The sequence below is a fragment of the Schistocerca nitens genome, chromosome 11, assembly GCF_023898315.1.
Source record: "Schistocerca nitens isolate TAMUIC-IGC-003100 chromosome 11, iqSchNite1.1, whole genome shotgun sequence".
Lineage (NCBI taxonomy): Eukaryota > Metazoa > Arthropoda > Insecta > Orthoptera > Acrididae > Schistocerca > Schistocerca nitens.
Window position 1 is genome coordinate 24227119 of NC_064624.1, and position 20177 is coordinate 24247295.

Consider the following 20177-nt stretch of genomic DNA (forward strand, 5'->3'; position numbering starts at 1 on the left):
CCGTAATGCTTCCCATTTTCTGTCTTGACAATTGATTTATGACATAAAGTTTGCGTTCCTCATGTTGCCAAAAGTAATTTTGCATCTGTTGACACTTCTGTGTGGTACTTGAGCTGAGAGTGAGTCTCAAAGTCACCATCTTTACCAGTAAGTTTGGCAAAGTTTGTTAGTGGTTCAGCCACAAGTTTCTTGGCGATAATGGATTTCTTTCCTCCAGCTATTTTATTATTCACAAAAATTGAACAGTTCAACCAGATAAGTTCCTTTCTAACTTGTGAGAACAGTAGCCATGGATACTGTTTAAAACGATTATTGTGCACTTGTCTATGTTCTACCCGCCCTCTCATTTTGCTTGGAAGTAGGAAAGATATAACCTTTTCCAGGTTGCTTTTGAGCTTTGAGAAGCCTGTGTTTTATATCATCACTAACATTTCCTGATGCTAATATATAATAATTGCCAATATCCTTGGGATTAAAGGAATCAGTCGAACTTTGTTGTGGAAGTTTCGATAAAGTGCTGGGCTCTGCCTGTACATCTGGTGGTGTTTTTGCTGCTGAATGGTGACTGGAATCATCAGATGTTTCTCCTTTTTTTCTTTATTACATACCGATCAATTTTATTATAATTTAATGATTTAGGTAAATTAGATGCCAATCATTCTTGAATAAACAATTTATTCATACTGAAAAATGCAACATTGGTACACTTAGCACTGAAACGCACTTGGCCACACTCCCCATATTTCTAATATCACTAAGCACAATACTGACTGAAGTCTGTGGTAATAGCCAATAATGCTACTATTATCACTATTTATCACATCCAAGTTATCGTGAAGACTGTAGATTTCAAACTGACTATCTGGCAGCGACTCTGCTTCTCATATATATGTGGCTCAGTTGTTTTGAGAACACTCACTGCCAGAATGACAAATGTACATTTGGCCATTTGTAAGTCACACTAGTGATGTTCCTCCTCTGAGCCAAGTATTCATCAATTGCTTGTCTATGTCACAAGGCAGTGGCAGCTACAGCAGGGTTGACAAAATTAGTAAACGAGGACAAGCCTCTCACATTCCCACAAACACGGAAAAGCTAAATACAGATAGCGAAAAGTTTACAATAATGGTTTCCACACAGAAAGACACAGAAAAGGAAATTATTAAAACAAATATATTTTTGAACCTGCTAATATTGCTACTGCAGAAGTGCTGTATTTGTTCTGCACACATTGTATCACTCAATTAGATTTTTTTACAGCAAATGCCACGAGAATCTGTCAGTTGAGCACCCCAAAAAATAAATTTGTTACATCACTGCTTTTGCAGGGATACATTTGTGATGATGGATATGGTGGATGCAGAGAAAGCCCACCCATGAGGTAGGAGATTTCAGAAAAATCATGGAAGAAGAAATATGGATATAACAAGAGGGAAATTGCTGTAAATTTAACTTCAGTGGCGTGCATAGATATTCACTGACAGCTATAATTCTACCATGTGTGTGATTGCATCATTACACCATTTGACTAGGAAAAGTTGCAGAGTGTACACCAGCTGTGAATTTGTAATCAACTACGCATAAAACAAGTGGTCACTTCTTTTTACATCAAAGGCCATTCCTTGAGCTTGTTCATTCTCACGGAAAATTTCTTTCTAGTTTTGGGTTCCTAAGACAACGACCATGGGTGTAGAGATGGCATATATGTGAGTGGTTTTCTGTGACTTCTGAAGAATTGCTAGTGGTGCAAGCAAAACGATTATATTTATTTTTATTTGTACAGATGTAGGACAAATTCACAATTACATTCAATTGTAAAAAAAAAAATTTTTTTTAGCTTACATATCATCCATAATTCACATCACTATCGTGACTGTGACACTAGAGAGAAGCAGAAAGTTGTCATGGTATCTTATATGTCTTATACTTTGTACAGTAATGGTATGGTATTGTTTTTCAGAATGAAGGAACTTCAATTTAAGGAAAAATAGTGAACTTCTTGGCTTCACCTGGGTATACATTTGCTCCAAATCTAACTTCCTTGACCTACATTACCTTTCACTCCATTCTTTGTCCATGACCCCCCCCCCCCCCCGCCCTCCCTCCCTAGGGGCGTTTTAGGGTGAAGCATTGGCTGAAAAGGTCACAGTGATTGTATACTGATACAATGTGAAATCATAGGTCTGCCACCCCACCTCCCCTACCGTGTTGCTTAAAGTGTCAGAAATTCAGTCGGCCAACCACCCCTGTCCATCTGTTCCTGCCACCGTACTCTCTGTCTGTTGTTCTGCCCTTTCTCTGTCCACATCATCTGCCCACCTCCATAGGAGGTTGCTGGTTCTTACCTTCTTAGTATTTTAGTCTACATAATAAGTAATACATGTACGTGGCTTGGTTGTACCTGTGGTTTAGGGGGTTATGTAAAACGCATCCACTTTCTAATGTTACTTAAAATCCGTCTTGATTGCAAATTTTTTTTTATGTGACACAGCATGTGAAAGTTGTTTGATTTGGACGGGTTACTCCTGTAACTGATATATCAGATCTGAACATGGTTCTGAATGAACTGAAACCGGTCATATGAATATAAGATTTGCAATCAAGACAGATTTGAAGTAACATTATAAAATGACTGATAGCTGTTATCTCATAAGACATTATGTCTGTTTTTGCAAACATCCTCTTTCATAATGGTAACCGTCTATGTGGGTTGCTGCTTGGTATGTAAGAAATAATTTTGATTGACATTATGCAGTGAATCACATACTGTTATGCTTACCTTCAAGAATAAACAGAGCATTGGTGTCAAAAATTTGAATTGTGGCACCACATTTTCTGCTTCCTGTTTCTAGTTGATGAATATATGTGATGATTAGTGTTATAGCCTTCCCAGCTTCTACAAATGATATGTTTCAAAGTCCCCCCCCCCAAACACTCTCTCTCTCTCTCTCTCTCTCTCTCTCTCTCTCTCTCTCTCTCTCTCTCTCTCTCTCTCTCTCTCTCCCCCCCGTCCCCCACTCTCCCCCCCGTCCCCCACTCTCCCCCCGTCCCCCACTCTCCCCCCGTCCCCCACTCTCCCCCCGTCCCCCACTCCCCCCCCGTCCCCCACTCTCCCCCCGTCCCCCACTCTCCCCCCGTCCCCCACTCTCCCCCCGTCCCCCACTCTCCCCCCGTCCCCCACTCTCCCCCCGTCCCCCACTCTCCCCCCCCGTCCACCACTCTCCCCCCATCCACCACTCTCCCCCCCCGTCCACCACTCTCCCCCCGTCCACCACTCTCCCCCCCGTCTCCCACTCTCCCCCCCCGTCTCCCACTCTCCCCCCCCGTCTCCCACTCTCCCCCCCGTCCCCCACTCTCCCCCCCGTCCCCCACTCTCCCCCCCGTCCCCCACTCTCCCCCCCGTCCCCCACTCTCCCCCCCGTCCCCCACTCTCCCCCCCGTCCCCCACTCTCCCCCCCGTCCCCCACTCTCCCCCCCGTCCCCCACTCTCCCCCCGTCCCCCACTCTCCCCCCGTCCCCCACTCTCCCCCCGTCCCCCACTCTCCCCCCGTCCCCCACTCTCCCCCCGTCCCCCACTCTCCCCCCGTCCCCCACTCTCCCCCCGTCCCCCACTCTCCCCCCGTCCCCCACTCTCCCCCCGTCCCCCACTCTCCCCCCGTCCCCCACTCTCCCCCCGTCCCCCACTCTCCCCCCGTCCCCCACTCTCCCCCCGTCCCCCACTCTCCCCCCGTCCCCCACTCTCCCCCCGTCCCCCACTCTCCCCCCGTCCCCCACTCTCCCCCCGTCCCCCACTCTCCCCCCGTCCCCCACTCTCCCCCCGTCCCCCACTCTCCCCACGTCCCCCACTCTCCCCACGTCCCCCACTCTCCCCACGTCCCACCTCTCTCTTTCCCCGTCCCCCTCTATCTCCCCCCGTCCCCCTCTATCTCCCCCCGTCCCCCTCTATCTCCCCCCGTCCCCCTCTATCTCCCCCCGTCCCCCTCTATCTCCCCCGTCCCCCTCTATCTCCCCCCGTCCCCCTCTATCTCCCCCCGTCCCCCTCTATCTCCCCCCGTCCCCCTCTATCTCCCCCCGTCCCCCTCTCTATCCCCCCGTCCCCCTCTCTATCCCCCCGTCCCCCTCTCTATCCCCCCGTCCCCCTCTCTATCCCCCCGTCCCCCTCTCTATCCCCCCGTCCCCCTCTCGCTCCCCCCGTCCCCCTCTCGCTCCCCCCGTCCCCCTCTCGCTCCCCCCGTCCCCCCTCTCGCTCCCCCCGTCCCCCCTCTCGCTCCCCCCGTCCCCCCTCTCGCTCCCCCCGTCCCCCCTCTCGCTCCCCCCGTCCCCCCTCTCGCTACCCCCGTCCCCCCTCTCGCTCCCCCCGTCCCCCCTATCGCTCCCCCCGTCCCCCCTCTCTCCCTCCCCCGTCCCACCTCCCACCTCCCTCTCTCCCCGTCCCACCTCCCACCTCCCTCTCTCCCCGTCCCACCTCCCACCTCCCTCTCTCCCCGTCCCACCTCCCACCTCCCTCTCTCCCCGTCCCACCTCCCACCTCCCTCTCTCCCCGTCCCACCTCCCACCTCCCTCTCTCCCCGTCCCACCTCCCACCTCCCTCTCTCCCCGTCCCACCTCCCACCTCCCTCTCTCCCCGTCCCACCTCCCACCTCCCTCTCTCCCCGTCCCACCTCCCACCTCCCTCTCTCCCCGTCCCACCTCCCACCTCCCTCTCTCCCCGTCCCACCTCCCACCTCCCTCTCTCCCCGTCCCACCTCCCACCTCCCTCTCTCCCCGTCCCACCTCCCACCTCCCTCTCCCCCCCTCCCACCTCCCTCTCTCCCCCTTCCCCCCTCTCTCTCACCCGTCCCCCCTCTCTCTCACCCGTCCCCCCTCTCTCTCACCCGTCCCCCCTCTCTCTCACCCGTCCCCCCTCTCTCTCACCCGTCCCTCCTCTCTCTCACCCGCCCCCCTCTCTCCCCCGTCCCCCTTCTCTCTCCCCCCCGTCCCCCCATCTCTCTCCCCCCGTCCCCCCTCTCTCTCCCCCCGTCCCCCCTCTCTCTCCCCCCCGTCCCCCCTCTCTCTCCCCCCCGTCCCCCCTCTCTCTCCCCCGTCCCCCCTCTCTCTCTCCCCCCGTCCCCCCTCTCTCTCCCCCCGTCCCCCCTCTCTCTCCCCCCCGTCCCCCCTCTCTCTCCCCCCCGTCCCCCCTCTCTCTCCCCCCGTCCCCCCTCTCTCTCCCCCCCGTCCCCCCTCTCTCTCCCCCGTCCCCCCTCTCTCTCTCCCCCGTCCCCCCTCTCTCTCCACCACATCCTCCCCCCCTCTCTCTCCACAACATCCTCCCCCCTCTCTCTCCCCCACATCCTCCCCCCTCTCTCTCCCCCACATCCTCCCCCCTCTCTCTCCCCCACATCCTCCCCCCTCTCTCTCCCCCACATCCTCCCCCCCACATCCCCCCCCCTCTCTCTCCCGCATCCTCGCCCCCCCTCTCTCTCCCCCACCTCTCTCTCCCACACATACTCCCCCAATCTCTCTCCCCCAATCTCTCTCCCCCAATCTCTCTCCCCCAATCTCTCTCCCCCAATCTCTCTCCCCCAATCTCTCTCCCCCAATCTCTCTCCCCCATCCACCCTCTCTCCCCCAATCTCTCTCCCCCAATCTCTCTCCCCCATCCACCCTATCTCTCCCACCCATCCCAACTCTCTCCCCCCACATCCCCCCTCTCACCCCCACCACCTCTCTCCCCCTATCAACTCTCTCCCCCTATAACTCCCCCGTTAACACCCTCCCTTCTCCCCCGTTAACACCCTCCCTTCTCCCCCGTTAACACCCTCCCTTCTCCCCCGTTAACACCCTCCCTTCTCCCCCGTTAACACCCTCCCTTCTCCCCCGTTAACACCCTCCCTTCTCCCCCGTTAACACCCTCCCTTCTCCCCCGTTAACACCCTCCCTTCTCCCCCGTTAACACCCTCCCCTCTCCCCCGTTAACTCCCCTCCCCTCTCCGCCGTTAACCCCCCTCCCCTCTCCGCCGTTAACCCCCCTCCCCTCTCCGCCGTTAACCCCCCTCCCCTCTCCGCCGTTAACCCCCCTCCCCTCTCCCCCGTTAACCCCCCTCCCCTCTCCCCCGTTAACCCCCCTCCCCTCTCCCCCGTTAAGCCCCCTCCCCTCTCCCCCGTTAAGCCCCCTCCCCTCTCCCCCGTTAAGCCCCCTCCCCTCTCCCCCGTTAAGCCCCCTCCCCTCTCCCCCGTTAAGCCCCCTCCCCTCTCCCCCGTTAAGCCCCCTCCCCTCTCCCCCGTTAAGCCCCCTCCCCTCTCCCCCGTTAAGCCCCCTCTCCTCTCCCCCGTTAAGCCCCCTCCCCTCTCCCCGTTACCCCCCTCGCCCGTTACCCCCCTCGCCCGTTACCCCCCTCGCCCGTTACCCCCCTCGCCCGTTACCCCCCTCGCCCGTTACCCCCCTCGCCCGTTACCCCCCTTCGCCCGTTACCCCCGTTCGCCCGTTACCCCCGTTCGCCCGTTACCCCCGTTCGCCCGTTACCCCCGTTCGCCCGTTACCCCCGTTCGCCCGTTACCCCCGTTCGCCCGTTACCCCCCTCGCCCGTTACCCCCCTCGCCCGTTAACCCCCTCGCCCGTTAACCCCCACGCCCGTTAACCCCCACGCCCGTTACCCCGCTCCCCCCTTGCCCCCTCCCACCCTGTTCCCCTCCCACCTTGCTCCCGTCGCAACTTGCCCCCTCCCACCCTGTTCCCCTCCCACCTTGCTCCCGTCGCAACTTGCCCCCTCCCACCTTGCCCCCCTCCCACCTTCCCCCTCCCACCTTGCCCCCGCTCCCCCCCTTGGCCTCTCTCCCCCCTTGGCCCCTCTCCCCCCTTGGCCCCTCTCCCCCCTTGGCCCCTCTCCCCCCTTGGCCCCTCTCCCCCCTTGGCCCCTCTCCCCCCTTGGCCCCTCTCCCCCCTTGGCCCCTCTCCCCCCTTGGCCCCTCTCCCCCCTTGGCCCCTCTCCCCCCTTGGCCCCTCTCCCCCCTTGGCCCCTCTCCCCCCTTGGCCCCTCTCCCCCCTTGGCCCCTCTCCCCCCTTGGCCCCTCTCCCCCCTTGGCCCCTCTCCCCCCTTGGCCCCTCTCCCCCCCTTGGCCCCTCTCCCCCCCTTGGCCCCTCTCCCCCCCTTGGCCCCTCTCCCCCCCTTGGCCCCTCTCCCCCCCTTGGCCCCTCTCCCCCCCTTGGCCCCTCTCCCCCCCTTGGCCCCTCTCCCCCCCTTGGCCCCTCTTTCCCCTTGGCCCCTCTTTCCCCTTGGCCCCTCTTTCCCCTTGGCCCCTCTTTCCCCTTGGCCCCTCTTTCCCCTTGGCCCCTCTTTCCCCTTGGCCCCTCTTTCCCCTTGGCCCCTCTCCCCCCCCTTGGCCCCTCTTTCCCCTTGGCCCCTCTTTCCCCTTGGCCCCTCTCCCCCCCCTTGGCCCCTCTTTCCCCTTGGCCCCTCTCCCCCCCCTTGGCCCCTCTCCCCCCCTTGGCACCTCTCCCCCCCCTTGGCCCCTCTCACCCCCCCGCCCCTTGGCCCCTCTCACCCCCCCGCCCCTTGGCCCCTCTCACCCCCCCGCCCCTTGGCCCCTCTCACCCCCCCGCCCCTTGGCCCCTCTCACCCCCCCGCCCCTTGGCCCCTCTCACCCCCCCGTCCCTTGGCCCCTCTCCGCCCCTTGGCCCCTCTCCGCCCCTTGGCCCCTCTCCGCCCCTTGGCCCCTCTCCGCCCCTTGGCCCCTCTCCGCCCCTTGGCCCCTCTCCGCCCCTTGCCCCCCTCCCCCCTATCCATCGTTGCCCCTCTTCTTCCCTCTCCACCGTTAACCCTCTTCCACCTGTCGCTTCCACCTGTCGCCCCGCCTCCCCCTCGCCCCTCGCCCCCCCCCTCGACCCTCGCTCCCCCTCGACCCTCGCTCCCCCCTCGACCCTCGCTCCCCCTCGACCCTCGCCCACCCCTCGACCCTCGCCCCCCCCTCGACCCTCGCCCCCCCCTCGACCCTCGCTCCCCCCTCGACCCTCGCCCACCCCTCGACCCTCGCCCCCCCCTCGACCCTCGCTCCCCCCTCGACCCTCGCCCCTCGACCCCCCTCGCCCCTCGACCCCCCTCGCCCCTCGACCCCCCTCGCCCCTCGACCCCCCTCGCCCCTCGACCCCCCTCGCCCCTCGACCCCCCTCGCCCCTCGACCCCCCTCGCCCCTCGACCCCCCTCGCCCCTCGACCCCCCTCGCCCCTCGACCCCCCTCGCCCCCCCTCGACCCCCCTCGCCCCCCTTCGCCCCCTATCCCCTCGCCCCCCTAGCCGCTCGCCCCCCTCGCCCCCCTCGCCCCCCCTCGCCGCTCGCCCCCCCTCGCCGCTCGCCCCCCCATCGCCGCTCGCCCCCCCATCGCCGCTCGCCCCCCCTCGCCGCTCGCCCCCCCATCGCCGCTCGCCCCCCCTCGCCGCTCGCCCCCCTCGCCGCTCGCCCCCCTCGCCGCTCGCACCCCCTCGCCGCTCGCACCCCCTCGCCGCTCGCACCCCCTCGCCGCTCGCACCCCCTCGCCGCTCGCCCCCCTCGCCGCTCGCCCCCCTCGCCGCTCGCCCCCCCTCGCCCCCGCGACGCCCCTCGCCCCCGCGACGCCCCTCGCCCCCGCGACGCCCCGCGACGCCCCTCTCTCCCACCGGTGACCGTAGCAGTCTGGTCCCTTTAATCCTACAAACCAACCAATTAACCCCTCTCTGCCCCCGCATCACAGCACTCAGGCCCCATCCCACCCCAACTCCCCTCTCTGCCCCCATCCCACCCCAATTCCCCTCTCTGCCCCCATCCCACCCCAATTCCCCTCTCTGCCCTGTCCGTCACCCCTCTCTGCCACCACCCCCCGTAACCCCTCTCTGCCACCTCCTTGTAACCGCTCTCTGCCCCCCCTCCCGTCACCCCTCTCTGCACCCACTCCTCTCTGCTTCCACCCCCCGTCAACCCTCTCTGCTCCCACCCCCCGTCAACCTTCTCTGCCCCCACCCCTCTCTGCTCCCACACCCCGTCACCCGTGTCCCCCTCACCCGACACCCGTCTCCCCGTCACCCGTCCCCCCCTCCCCCCTCACCCGTCTCCCCCCTCACCCCTGACCTGTCACACGTCTCCCCCCACCTGTGACCCGTCTCCCACCCACATGTCACCCTTCTCCCCCTCCCCCAACCTTCACCCGTCTCCCCGTCACCCGTCTCCCCATCCCCCAACCTCACCCATCTCCCCCTCCCCCCAACTCATCCGTCACCCGTCTCCACCCCCCCACCCGTCTCCCAACACCACCCGTCAACAGCCTCACAGTGCCTGGCCGCATCATCCCTCTCCCCCCGTCATGCCCCTTCCCCCATCACCCCCTCTCCTATCTCCCCCTCCCCCTGTCACCCCCTCTCCCATCTCTTTCCTCCCCCTGTCACCCCCTCTCCCATCTCTTTCCTCCCCCTGTCACCCCCTCTCCCATCTCTTTCCTCCCCGTCACCCCCTCTCCCATCTCCCCCTCCCCCTGTCACCCCCTCGCCCATCTCCCCCCTCCCCCTGTCTCCCCCTCTCCCATCTCCCCCCTCCACCTGTCACCCCCTCTCCCATCTCCCCCCCTCCACCTGTCACCCCCTCTCCCATCTCCCCCCCTCCACCTGTAACCCCCTCTCCCATCCCCTCCCCTCCACCTGTCAACCCCTCTCCCATCTCCCCCTCCACCTGTCACCCCCTCTCCCATCTCCCCCTCCCCCTGTCACCCCCTCTCCCATCTCTTTCCTCCCCCTGTCACCCCCTCTCCCATCTCTTTCCTCCCCCTATCACCCCCTATCCCAACTCCCCCCTCCCCCTATCACCCCCTATCCCATCTCCCCCCTCCCCCTGTCACCCCCTCTTCCATCTCCCCCCTCCCCCTGTCGCCCCCTCTCCCATCTCCACCCTCCCACGGTCACCCTCTCTCCCATCTCCACCCTCCCACGGTCACCCCCTCTCCCATCTCCACCCTCCCACGGTCACCCCCTCTCCGTTCTCCACCCTCCCACGGTCACCCCCTCTCCCATCTCCACCCTCCCACGGTAACCCCCTCTCCGTTCTCCAACTCTCCGTTCTCCACCCTCCCACGGTCACCCCCTCTCCCATCTCCCCCTCCCCCTATCACTACCTCTCCCATCTCCCCCCAGCCCCTATCACCACCTATCCCATCTCCCCCCTCCCCCTGTCACCGCCTCTCCCATCTCCCCCCTGTCACCCCTCTCCCCTCTCCCCATCACCCCCTCTCCCATCTCCCCCACCTCCCGTCGCCCCCTCTCCCATCTCCCCCCTACACTCGTCACCCCGTCAGCCCCTCTCCCACCTTCCCCCCGTCACCCCCTCTCCCACCTTCCCCCCGTCACCCCCTCTCCCACCTTCCCCCCCTCTCCCATCTCCCCCAGCCCACCCTCTCCCATCACCCCCGTCACTTCCCTCTCCCATCTCCCCCATCACCCCCTCTCCCACCTCCCCCCTCTCCCCGTCACCTCCTCTCCCATCTCCCCCATCACCCCCTCTCCCACCTCCCCCTCCCCCCATCACCCCCTTTCCCATCTCCCCCTCCCACCCACTCCCATCTCCCCCTCCCCCTGTCACCCCCTCTCCCCATCCCCTGTCACCCCCTCTCCCATCGCCCCCCTCCCCCTGTCACCCTCTCTTCAATGTCCCCCCTCCCCTGTCACCCCCTCACCCATCTCCGCCTCCCCCGTCATCCGCTCTCCCATCTCTGCCTCCCCCCATCACCCACTCTCCCATTTCCCTCTCCCCCCATCACCCCCTCTCCCATCTCCCCCCTCCCACCGTCACCCCTCACCACTCTCCCATCCCCCCTCCCACCGTCACCCCTCTCCCACCTCCCCCCTCCCACCGTCACCCCCGTGAGGCCCTCTCTCATGTCCCCCTCCCTCCTTCCCCCGTCACCCCCTCTCCCATCTCCCCCGGCCCACCCTCTCCCATCTCCCCCGTCACTCACCTCTCCCATCTCCCCCTACCCCCGTCACCCCCTCTCCCATCTCCCCCTACCCCCATCACCCCCTCTCCTATTTCTCCCCTCCCCCCGTCACCCCCTCCCCCATTTCCCCCTCCCCCATTTCCCCCTCCCCCCGTCACCCCCTCTCCCACCAACCCCTCTACCCCATCACCCCCTCTCCCACCAACCCCTCTACCCCATCACCCCCTCCCCCACCTCCCCCTCCCCCGTCACTCCCTCTCCCACCTCCCCCTCCCCCTGTCACCCCCTCTCCCACCTGCCCCTCCCCCCGTCACACCCTCTCCCACCTCCCCCTCGCCCCTGTCACCCCCTCTCCCACCTCCCCTCGCCCCTGTCACCCCCTCTCCCACCTCCCCCTCGCCCCTGTCACCCCCTCTCCCACCTCCCCTCCCCCCATCACCCCCTCTCCCACCTCCCCTCCCCCCGTCACCCCCCTCCCATCTCCACCCTCCCCCGGTCACCCCCTCTCCCATCTCCCCCCTCCCCTGGTCACCCCCTCTCCCATCTCCCCCCTCCTCCGGTAACTCCATCTCCCATCTCCCCCCCTTCCCCTGTAACCCCCTCTCCCATCTCCTCCCCCTTCCCCGGTAACCCCCTCTCCCATCTCCTCCCCCTTCCCCGGTAACCCCCTCTCCCATCTCCTCCCCCTCCCCCGGTAGCCCCCTCTCCCAATTCCCCCCTCCTCCGGTAACCCCCTCTTCCAATTCCCCCCCTCCTCTGGTAACCCCCTCTTCCATCTCCACCCTCCCCCAGTCACTCCCTCTCCCATTTCCCCCCTCCCCCTGTCACCCCCTCTCCCAACTCCCCCTCCCCCCGTCACCCCTCCTCCCGTCACCCCCTCTCCCATCTCCCCCTCCCCCCGTCACCCCCTCTCCCATCTCCCCCTCCCCCCGTCACCCCCTCTCCCATCTCCCCCTCCCCCCGTCACCCCCTCTCCCATCTCCCCCTCCCCCCGTCACCCCCTCTCCCATCTCCCCCTCCCCCCGTCACCCCCTCTCCCATCTCCCCCTCCCCCCGTAACCCCCTCTCCCATCTCTTCCTCCCCCCGTCACCCCCTCTCCCATCTCTCCCTCCCCCCGTCACCCCCTCTCCCATCTCTCCCTCCCCCCGTCACCCCCTCTCCCATCTCTCCCTCCCCCCGTCACCCCCTCTCCCATCTCTCCCTCCCCCTGTCACCCCCTCTCCCATCTCTTCCTCCCCCTGTCACCCCCTCTCCCATCTCTTCCTCCCCCTGTCACCCCCTCTCCCATCTCCCCCTCCCCCAACACCCCATCATCTCCTCTCCCCCTCACCCTGTCACCCCCTTTCCCATCTCCCCTCCCCCATCTCCCATCTCCCTCTCCCCCGTCACCCCATCTCCCCCTCCCCCATCTCCCATATCCCCTCCCCCGTCACCCCCTCTCCCCCTCCCCTGTCACCCCCTCTCCCCCTCCCCCGTCACCCCCTCTCCCCCTCCCCCATCACCCCCTCTCCCCCGTCACCCCCTCTCCCCCGTCACCCCCTCTCCCCCGTCACCCCCTCTCCCCCTCTCCCCTCTCCCCCTCTCCCCTCTCCCCCTCTCCCCTCTCCCCCTCTCCCCCTCTCCCCCTCCCCCGTCACCCCCTCTCCCATCTCCCCCACCTCCTCTCACCCCCTCTCCCATCTCCCCCACCTCCTCTCACCCCCTCTTCCATCTCCGCCCCGTCACCCCCTCCCCCCTCCCCCCTCCCCTCCTCCCCCTGTCACCACTCTCTCCCCTTCCCCCTCCCCTCTCCCCTTCCCCCTCCCCTCTCCCCTTCCCCCTCCCCTCTCCCGTCCCCCTCCCCCTCCCCTCCTCCCCTGTCACCACTCTCTCCCCTCCCCTCTCCCCTTCCCCCTACCCTCTCCCCTTCCCCTTCCCCCTCCCCTTCCCCCTCCCCTCTCCCCTTCCCCCTCCCCTTTCCCCTTCCCCCTCCCCTCTCCCCTTCCCCCTCCCCTCTCCCCTTCCCCCTCCCCTCTCCCCTTCCCCCTCCCCTCTCCCCTTCCCCCTCCCCTCTCCCCTTCCCCCTCCCCTCCTTTCCCGTTACCCCTCTCCCGTTACCCCTCTCCCCTTTCCCCTCTCCTCCTTCCCTGTTACCCCTCACTTCCCTTCCCCCTCTCTCCCCTTCCCCCTCTTCTCCTCCTGTCACCCCTCTCCCCCTCTTCTCCTCTTGTCACCCCTCTCCCCCTCTTCTCCTGTCACCCTTCTCCCCCTCTTCTCCTCCTGTCACCCCTCTCCCCTTCCCCCTCTCCTACTCCCCCCCTCTCCCCTCTCCCCTCTCCCCCTCCCCCGTCACCCACTCTCCCATCTCCCCCACCTCCTCTCACCCCCCTCCCATCTCCGCCCCGTCACCCCCTCCACCCTCCACCCTCCCCTCCTCCCTGTCACCGCTCTCTCCCCTCTCCTCTTCCCCCTCCCCTCTCCCCTTCCCCCTCCCCTCTCCCCTTCCCCCTCCCCTCTCCCCTTCCCCCTCCCCCTCCCCCTCCCCTCTCCCCTTCCCCCTCCCCCTCCCCCTCCCCTCTCCCCTTCCCCCTCCCTCTCCCCTTCCCCCTCCCCTCTCCCCTTCCCCCTCCCCTCCTTTCCCGTTACCCCTCTCTCCCCTCTCCCCTTCCCCCTCTCTCCCCTCTCCCCTTCCCCCTCTCTCCTCCCCCGTCACCCCTCTCTCCCCTCTCCCCTTCCCCCTCTCGTCCTTCCCCGTTACCCCTCTCTCCCCTTCACCCTCTCCTCCTTCCCCGTTACCCCTCTCTCCTCCTCCCCCCGTCACCCCTCTCTCCCCTTCCCCCTCCCCTCCTCCCCGTCTCCCCTCTCTCCCCTCCCCTCCTCCCCCGTCTCCCCTCTCTCCCCTCCCCCCTCTCCTTGACCCTCCTCCCACGTTTGCCCTCTCACCTGTCCCACCCCCCTAACTTCTCGGCCTCCCCAACTTTATATATGAGAGCCAAGTAGGAACAAGCCACGGAAGCCTTGATCACTCCTTGTTTTTGCTTTTTTTTTCAGTTTCTTGAAGATCCATTACGGACTGACAACACTCCTGTTGGGGTAAAGCAGGATCCTGAACTGCAACAAGATGCTGATCTATCTGAGCATAATGTAAGTTTTCATACAAGTACTGTATTGTGCAGGAAGTGTATTAAGTATGTCATGACACAAATATGGGGCATTCAAGCTAAATTTTCATGGATTGTTAACAAATGTATCCTATGATACCAGCTATTTTCAAGAATGTTTGTGGTCTTCCAGTTGACTCTAGTTAAATGTGTTATTTGTTGGTTATTACCAATTGTATTTTAACTGCACTTGTAACAAGCAAATCTGTATTAATCAGTACCCTTGCATTAATTATTTATTATGATTCTATGTCGTGAATGCTTTAAGTACATATCTGGTGTCAACAGAGCAACGAAGACTTCCTCTTAGAAGTAATTGTTAATCTTGTTACGTGTCTCTGTGTCACAGCACTGTAACAGATGATGTGGAACTATGATACGTGGTGGGTGTATATTCTAGAGTTCTCAGTCTCTACTCTTTGTAGTATTTACATCATTACTGAAATCCTGCATTGGCTGTATGTAATTCCTTGTGATTTTCCTCCAGTACACATAACATAAATTTGCATTGCTTTCTAAAGAGAAGGCACTGAAAATACATGGTGAAAGAGCAAGAAGCTGTGTAAATAGCATTAAATTTGGTTCATTTTGCTGATAATGTGTGGAATGCCGTATTCATTTGATTAATGGCCAAAAAGTCCTTTTGTTTATGGGTTTACAGCTGGAAGATTATTTGCATCCCTATATTATCTCAATTTAATTTTGAAATGTTGCTAGACATGTATATCAGGTTTCTATATGGGAGTATGACCACCTAATAGAGCAGGTCATAGTGCCTCTGAAATCACAGTGGTTTATGTGACATGAATAGAAAGTGAAAGTACGCCAAATAAATACTACACAATGGCTGATAGCAAAATCAGAGGCATTAGAACTGATTTGGATGGATTCTGACATTCATCTTCCCAAGCAATAAGAATCTCTGTAAAGCTGGATGATACTCATAAGAAGGGAACATTGAGAGCTATATCCTACACACAGAAGTTAGCAAGCAGTTATAATTCACAGATTGTTTGCTTCTTTCAGTCTGCTAAAAATCCATTGGGAATATCACGGTCCACTGATTTTATCAAGGAGGATCCTGAATTAAATTTGGAAATGAATGAAACTGAGACTATTGTAAGTATTTACATCCTCGATGTATTGCATGTTTTCAAGTAATAAGTCTTCTGTTAAGTGTGTAGAGTAAAAGATGCTTTGCTGTGGAATTGTCACAGATTGTCAGTTTTCTGGAACTTGTTGCTGTTCGTAATTGTAGAGTATTCTTATACAATTGCACTTGACTTTCATATCACCTTTTACGTGCTGACTGTTTTAAATAGAAATGGAATGGGACTGCTGCCTTGCATAATCATGTTTTCTGTAGCCCTTGTTGATACCAACTATATTGCATAATGGCTGGGTGTGATGGTCACAAAATTCCGTTTTAGATGAAGTGTAAGTTCTAATAGTGTAGGTTAGTTGAGGAATATTGCATCTTTCAATAACTAGTGATAGTGTGAATCATAGCTATTCTTGGCTTTGTTATAGAAATTTTTTGGTTTTGAAAAAGGAGATAAAATTTGTGTGTTGCATATCAGTCTTGGTACTTTGACCATAACATGTACATGTTGTGGCAGCTTCTGTGGTACGTGTAGTATTAGTTATAAATTTTTCAGCTATAGAAAATCTCCATGTATGGCTTTTGGTGAATGATTGTATACAGATGAAGCCATGTATGAGATCACCACTCGAGTTCTGGCAGATATAACAAAGAAAGATTAATTTTTTAAAATATGCTTTATGACCTTGCTACGGGAAACAGATGCTCATATTGATAAACATGTCACAGGAATAAAATTAGACAAAGACTGGGAAACATTCAACACACAGTTGCACAAGTTTGGGTACTGGCTCAATCTTGATGTCATTGTTCATAAACAAACTTCCTACGGTTATTAAGGATTCTTCAGGGAAATGTTGGCTTCCTGAGACACTGAAATATGTGGTGATTATTCAAGCGTACAGGTCAAAGAACCAAACTATCATGCTAGGGACAGCACAGAGTATGTAAAGGATTATATCTGGTTCACAGCTAACAGGCCAAGACTTAATGCCGCAGAGACTCATATTATGCCATTGCTGCATTGTAGTTCAGGACCACTTATCATGAAAATACTAAAGGCCATAGTTGTCTTCCTATGCAGCCCGAGAGATCACAGGTCATGCAAGATGCCTCCATGACACCAGGACCAGTGGTGTGGAGATTCTGTCCACTGTATGGAGTGATGCTCCTAATGCAAGTGTGCAGAACAGTGTGTTGCTGGTTGTGTGGCCTGGAAAACCGTCATGTGGTTGGCACTGAAATCATTGACGTGTACTCCCACTTGTTACTTTGAAAGTCCGCCACTTAGGTTAAACAGTGGTACACACCTGAGCAAATCTACGAATAGGATGTGTGACCATAACAGTGATTCTGAGTAGCACATGCAGTTGTGCAGTGAACATCTTAGCTCTGTCAGCTAGAATGACATAGTCTTTGTGATCTCAGGAGGATAAAATGCTAGGATTTAATAATGATGCAGAAAAATAGGGCATGTCATTTTGTTACTGGCACATGGCCAGAAAGATTCTGTATTAATTGTGGAATTGGGAATTTTATTAGGTAATTGCATGAGAAACTAGAGCAAGCTAGCAAATTAATACTTTGTTGGAGAAGCCATTCAGTGGCAGGATGCTTCATGTGTTCCTTCAGGAACTCAAATGAGAATTCCCAGAGGGAAGCTGATGTTCTTTGGGAGCAAAGCTATTCAGAAAATTTAGAGAACTGCCATTTGAAGCTGACTGCTGAACGATTTTGTTCCCAGCATATATTGCACATCAGGACTATGAAGAATAAATTTTAGAAATCAGGGCTGATATGGAGCCACATATAAGGCCTTTTTCCCTCGTATTTGCGAGTGGAATGGGAAAGGAAGTGTCCAGCAGGGTTATGGGGCACCCTTCACCATGCGCCATTAGTAGGATAGCGAAATATTGATGTTTCTGGAGATACTAGGTAAAATAAGTAGCTGACTAATGTAGAAAGAGCAACATTTAAGAAATGCAGTGTGTAAAACAAAGAATGAACAAATGAATAATGTTCACACCCCATCTCTAGCCAGGGCTGAGGTTACAGTGGTGAAAGCAAATTTAACTTTATGAAAACAATTCTGAAACGTACAATAATAAAAACAACCCATCAAGACAAATTACGGTTACCATACTTTGCTGAAAGAAGTTATACCTGTACAAGCCCTTGCTCAGGATGTTCAAAATCATCAGATTTCACAAGGCTATAAAGGTACAGAATTAGGGGTCTGCCTGCAAAGCGTTTGTTTACAAAGAACGATATGATTTTTTGGTTGTTTACAATTTGTATGTGTGCACATACAATATTAAGGTGCTTTTCACAGCTGTGTTTAGGATTAGATTCATCGTTTACTGATCAGAAATATCAAAATCCTTTTCACAACATTTAAGCATCTGTTCCCATGTTGCATCATAGTCTATCCAAAGGTGTTGAAAGAGGATGCACATAGGTGGGGCCTCTCACAAACTCCCACCGATAAAAATATACCGTGTGATGAAGCAACTTTTAAGGTCATATCTGCAGCCCCTTACAGCTGATCAATCCGTCAGGCAGCTTACTGTTCAGAAGTGCTCTTTCGTGCAGGTTCCAATGCACTGGTACACCATCCAGATGAAAAATTATATTTCTGATCATTTTCCATCTCTTCTGTTTTCGTCCATCTATGTGATTCCTAATATTGTCAACTTTCTTCAGTTTGTTACAGAATTCCCTGCTCTTCAGATTCAGTTCAGTGTTAATCTCACTAAACTGTTCATCACATTTCATAAGTTGAATTATAAATCATGATCACTACCAACAAACTTCTTGTCCCACATTGCATGGCACATTACCCTTATTAATGTTGCAGCTACCAGTTAAGTCTTATCCCTCGAGGACTCATTTTTTAAGGTGTAAAGTGATCAGAAATGGCCTGTTGCTGGAAGTAGTAGACATTACTGGTCACACACTAAGTGAAACATAATGCATACGATTCATTGGTGTCTGCTTTGATTTCAATTGAAATGGGTGTCAAAAAATTGGTAAACTTGTCAAGTTGATCCCCTCAGAGTTACTCAGAGGCAATTATGATGGCTTGTTTTGGATTTTTCACTTGTTTTTGGAATTATCTTCTGGGACAGTCAACTAGAAACAAATAAAATAGTTATGTTAATTAATGTAAAAACCAATAGTGAGTTCCGTAGTGAGATGTAGGTGCAAGATTCCGTAGGTCAATGAAGACGTTTATGCATGGTGTTCAGTTGCTAACATAACATCACATCACATCACATTCCTACTACAAGCTTGTATAGGATAAATATTAATTTATTCATAGCTGCCATGCCCTGTAAGATTATCCTAGAGGATAGTACTGAGTGAAAGCATCCTAGGAGGCATTTCTGCAAGTTGACACCCTGGAGGCAGATTCATTAATTGCAAGGCAGAGAGATAAGAGGTTTTTGGTTAACTCATTCTCTTGCAGGTGCCTCCTTAATCTATTTTTGATCCGAATGCCCAAGAACTTAATTTGTGGATCCTCATCCAGTGTCTGTCGCTGGTATCTCCTTGTATATGTAAGTCATTTTAATTTCTTTGGAATTGCGTGATGTGTGTTTATGTAAGCATAAAGATCGAATTTTTGTTCTGTTGCCTGTAAACCAATTGCGAGCATGTTCCATTATTCTCCTGGCTGTTTCTAGTATAAATGTGTTTGCCGGTTATCAGTGTACTTGTGTCATCGGCAAGCATTGCAGATTTTGAAGATACCTCCAATGGTTTTAGCACAACATCTATGTAGCTCAGGATAAGTCAAAAGCTGAGCCCTGTGGGACATTATATGTGTTGTTTCCCCATTTTGTATTCAGTTTTCCTCCCAAGGTATAATTTATCACTAAGACCCAGGTTTTTATTGCTAAGCTAAGAATCAGTTCTTGTACATGTACTTCTCTTCACACAATAACGCTGTATTTCCCCAAGTAATGGGAGATCAAGGTTGTAATGTGATGCCAATAAGTTTTCTCCACTTCCAATACATATTTCAGTCATGCTGTAAAGTCAGCACATATTTTAGTAATTAGATTGTTACGATAATAAGAAGAAGACTTCCTCCTTCTGTCACCAGATGATTTTTGTGATTGATTTGACCATTCATATGATGAAACTGACGTCTGGTCAAGTATACACTTCCTGACTGAGTCTGATGGACCTAATTTCAATGGTGACTTTTCCCCCTAATGTTTTCAACTACTGTTAAGAAATAAGTGTTTTCATGGCCTGATGCTTTTTCAGTTTTTTTTTTTTTTTCTAAATATTAAGCTGGTGCCTTAGTTGATAGCACTTTCGTTTTGCATGTTCATATTCCAGTTACTGAGGGTTTATTTATCAGTTGTCATTATTTATTTGTAGTTCGCTGTTGCTCATTGAGTTTACATATATTTGAGTCTACATATTGTCATTTTGTCATTTGGAGATACTGAGTGGAATGGTGGTCACTAGAAAGTGGAGTGCTAAGTGGAGAAATAGCACTGTTGACATATTCATCTGTTTGGGTTCTACAGAGGGGTAACAGCAGTGGAGGCAGCTAGAAACATTTGCACCATGTTTGTGTTTAAAGCCATTGGACAGAGCTTGGCAAGAAAATTATTTTGTCACTCTAAGGAGAATTGCTGTGCCATTAGTGACTTACCTTTGGGGTTTGATAAAGATCACTTAAATGCGTTACTTCCCAATGATCCATGTCATTGTACTTGAGAACTTTCAAATTCAATGAACTGTGTTCACTTCTTGACCTTCTGACATTTGTGTGCAATGGGGAAGGTTCAAAAATAGGGTCTACAGATACTGCATGCACTGGAACAAAATCACAAAAATGTGTGGCCATATGCACATCCTTGCTTGCCTGTCATCAGTTGCTTGTAAAGAACACTAATCATTCATGCCCTGTATCATTATGCTGATAAGAAATGGTGGATTTGTGGTAAAAATAAGGAAAAGAAAGGAATGGTTGAGCCCAAACAAA

At 56.0% G+C, this 20177-nt stretch overlaps 1 protein-coding gene across 1 annotated transcript in view; it reads left to right on the plus strand.

Annotated features, from left to right (window-relative positions):
• The window catches only part of LOC126213386 (zinc finger protein 493-like), a 185278-nt gene that overhangs the window by 93119 nt on the left and 71982 nt on the right, over nucleotides 1–20177 (plus strand). Inside the window, exons 5-6 of the mRNA XM_049941091.1 lie at nucleotides 13961–14053; nucleotides 15097–15189. Of these exons, the coding sequence (XP_049797048.1) occupies nucleotides 13961–14053; nucleotides 15097–15189 (186 nt within the window). The remainder of the gene's footprint in view (nucleotides 1–13960; nucleotides 14054–15096; nucleotides 15190–20177) is intronic.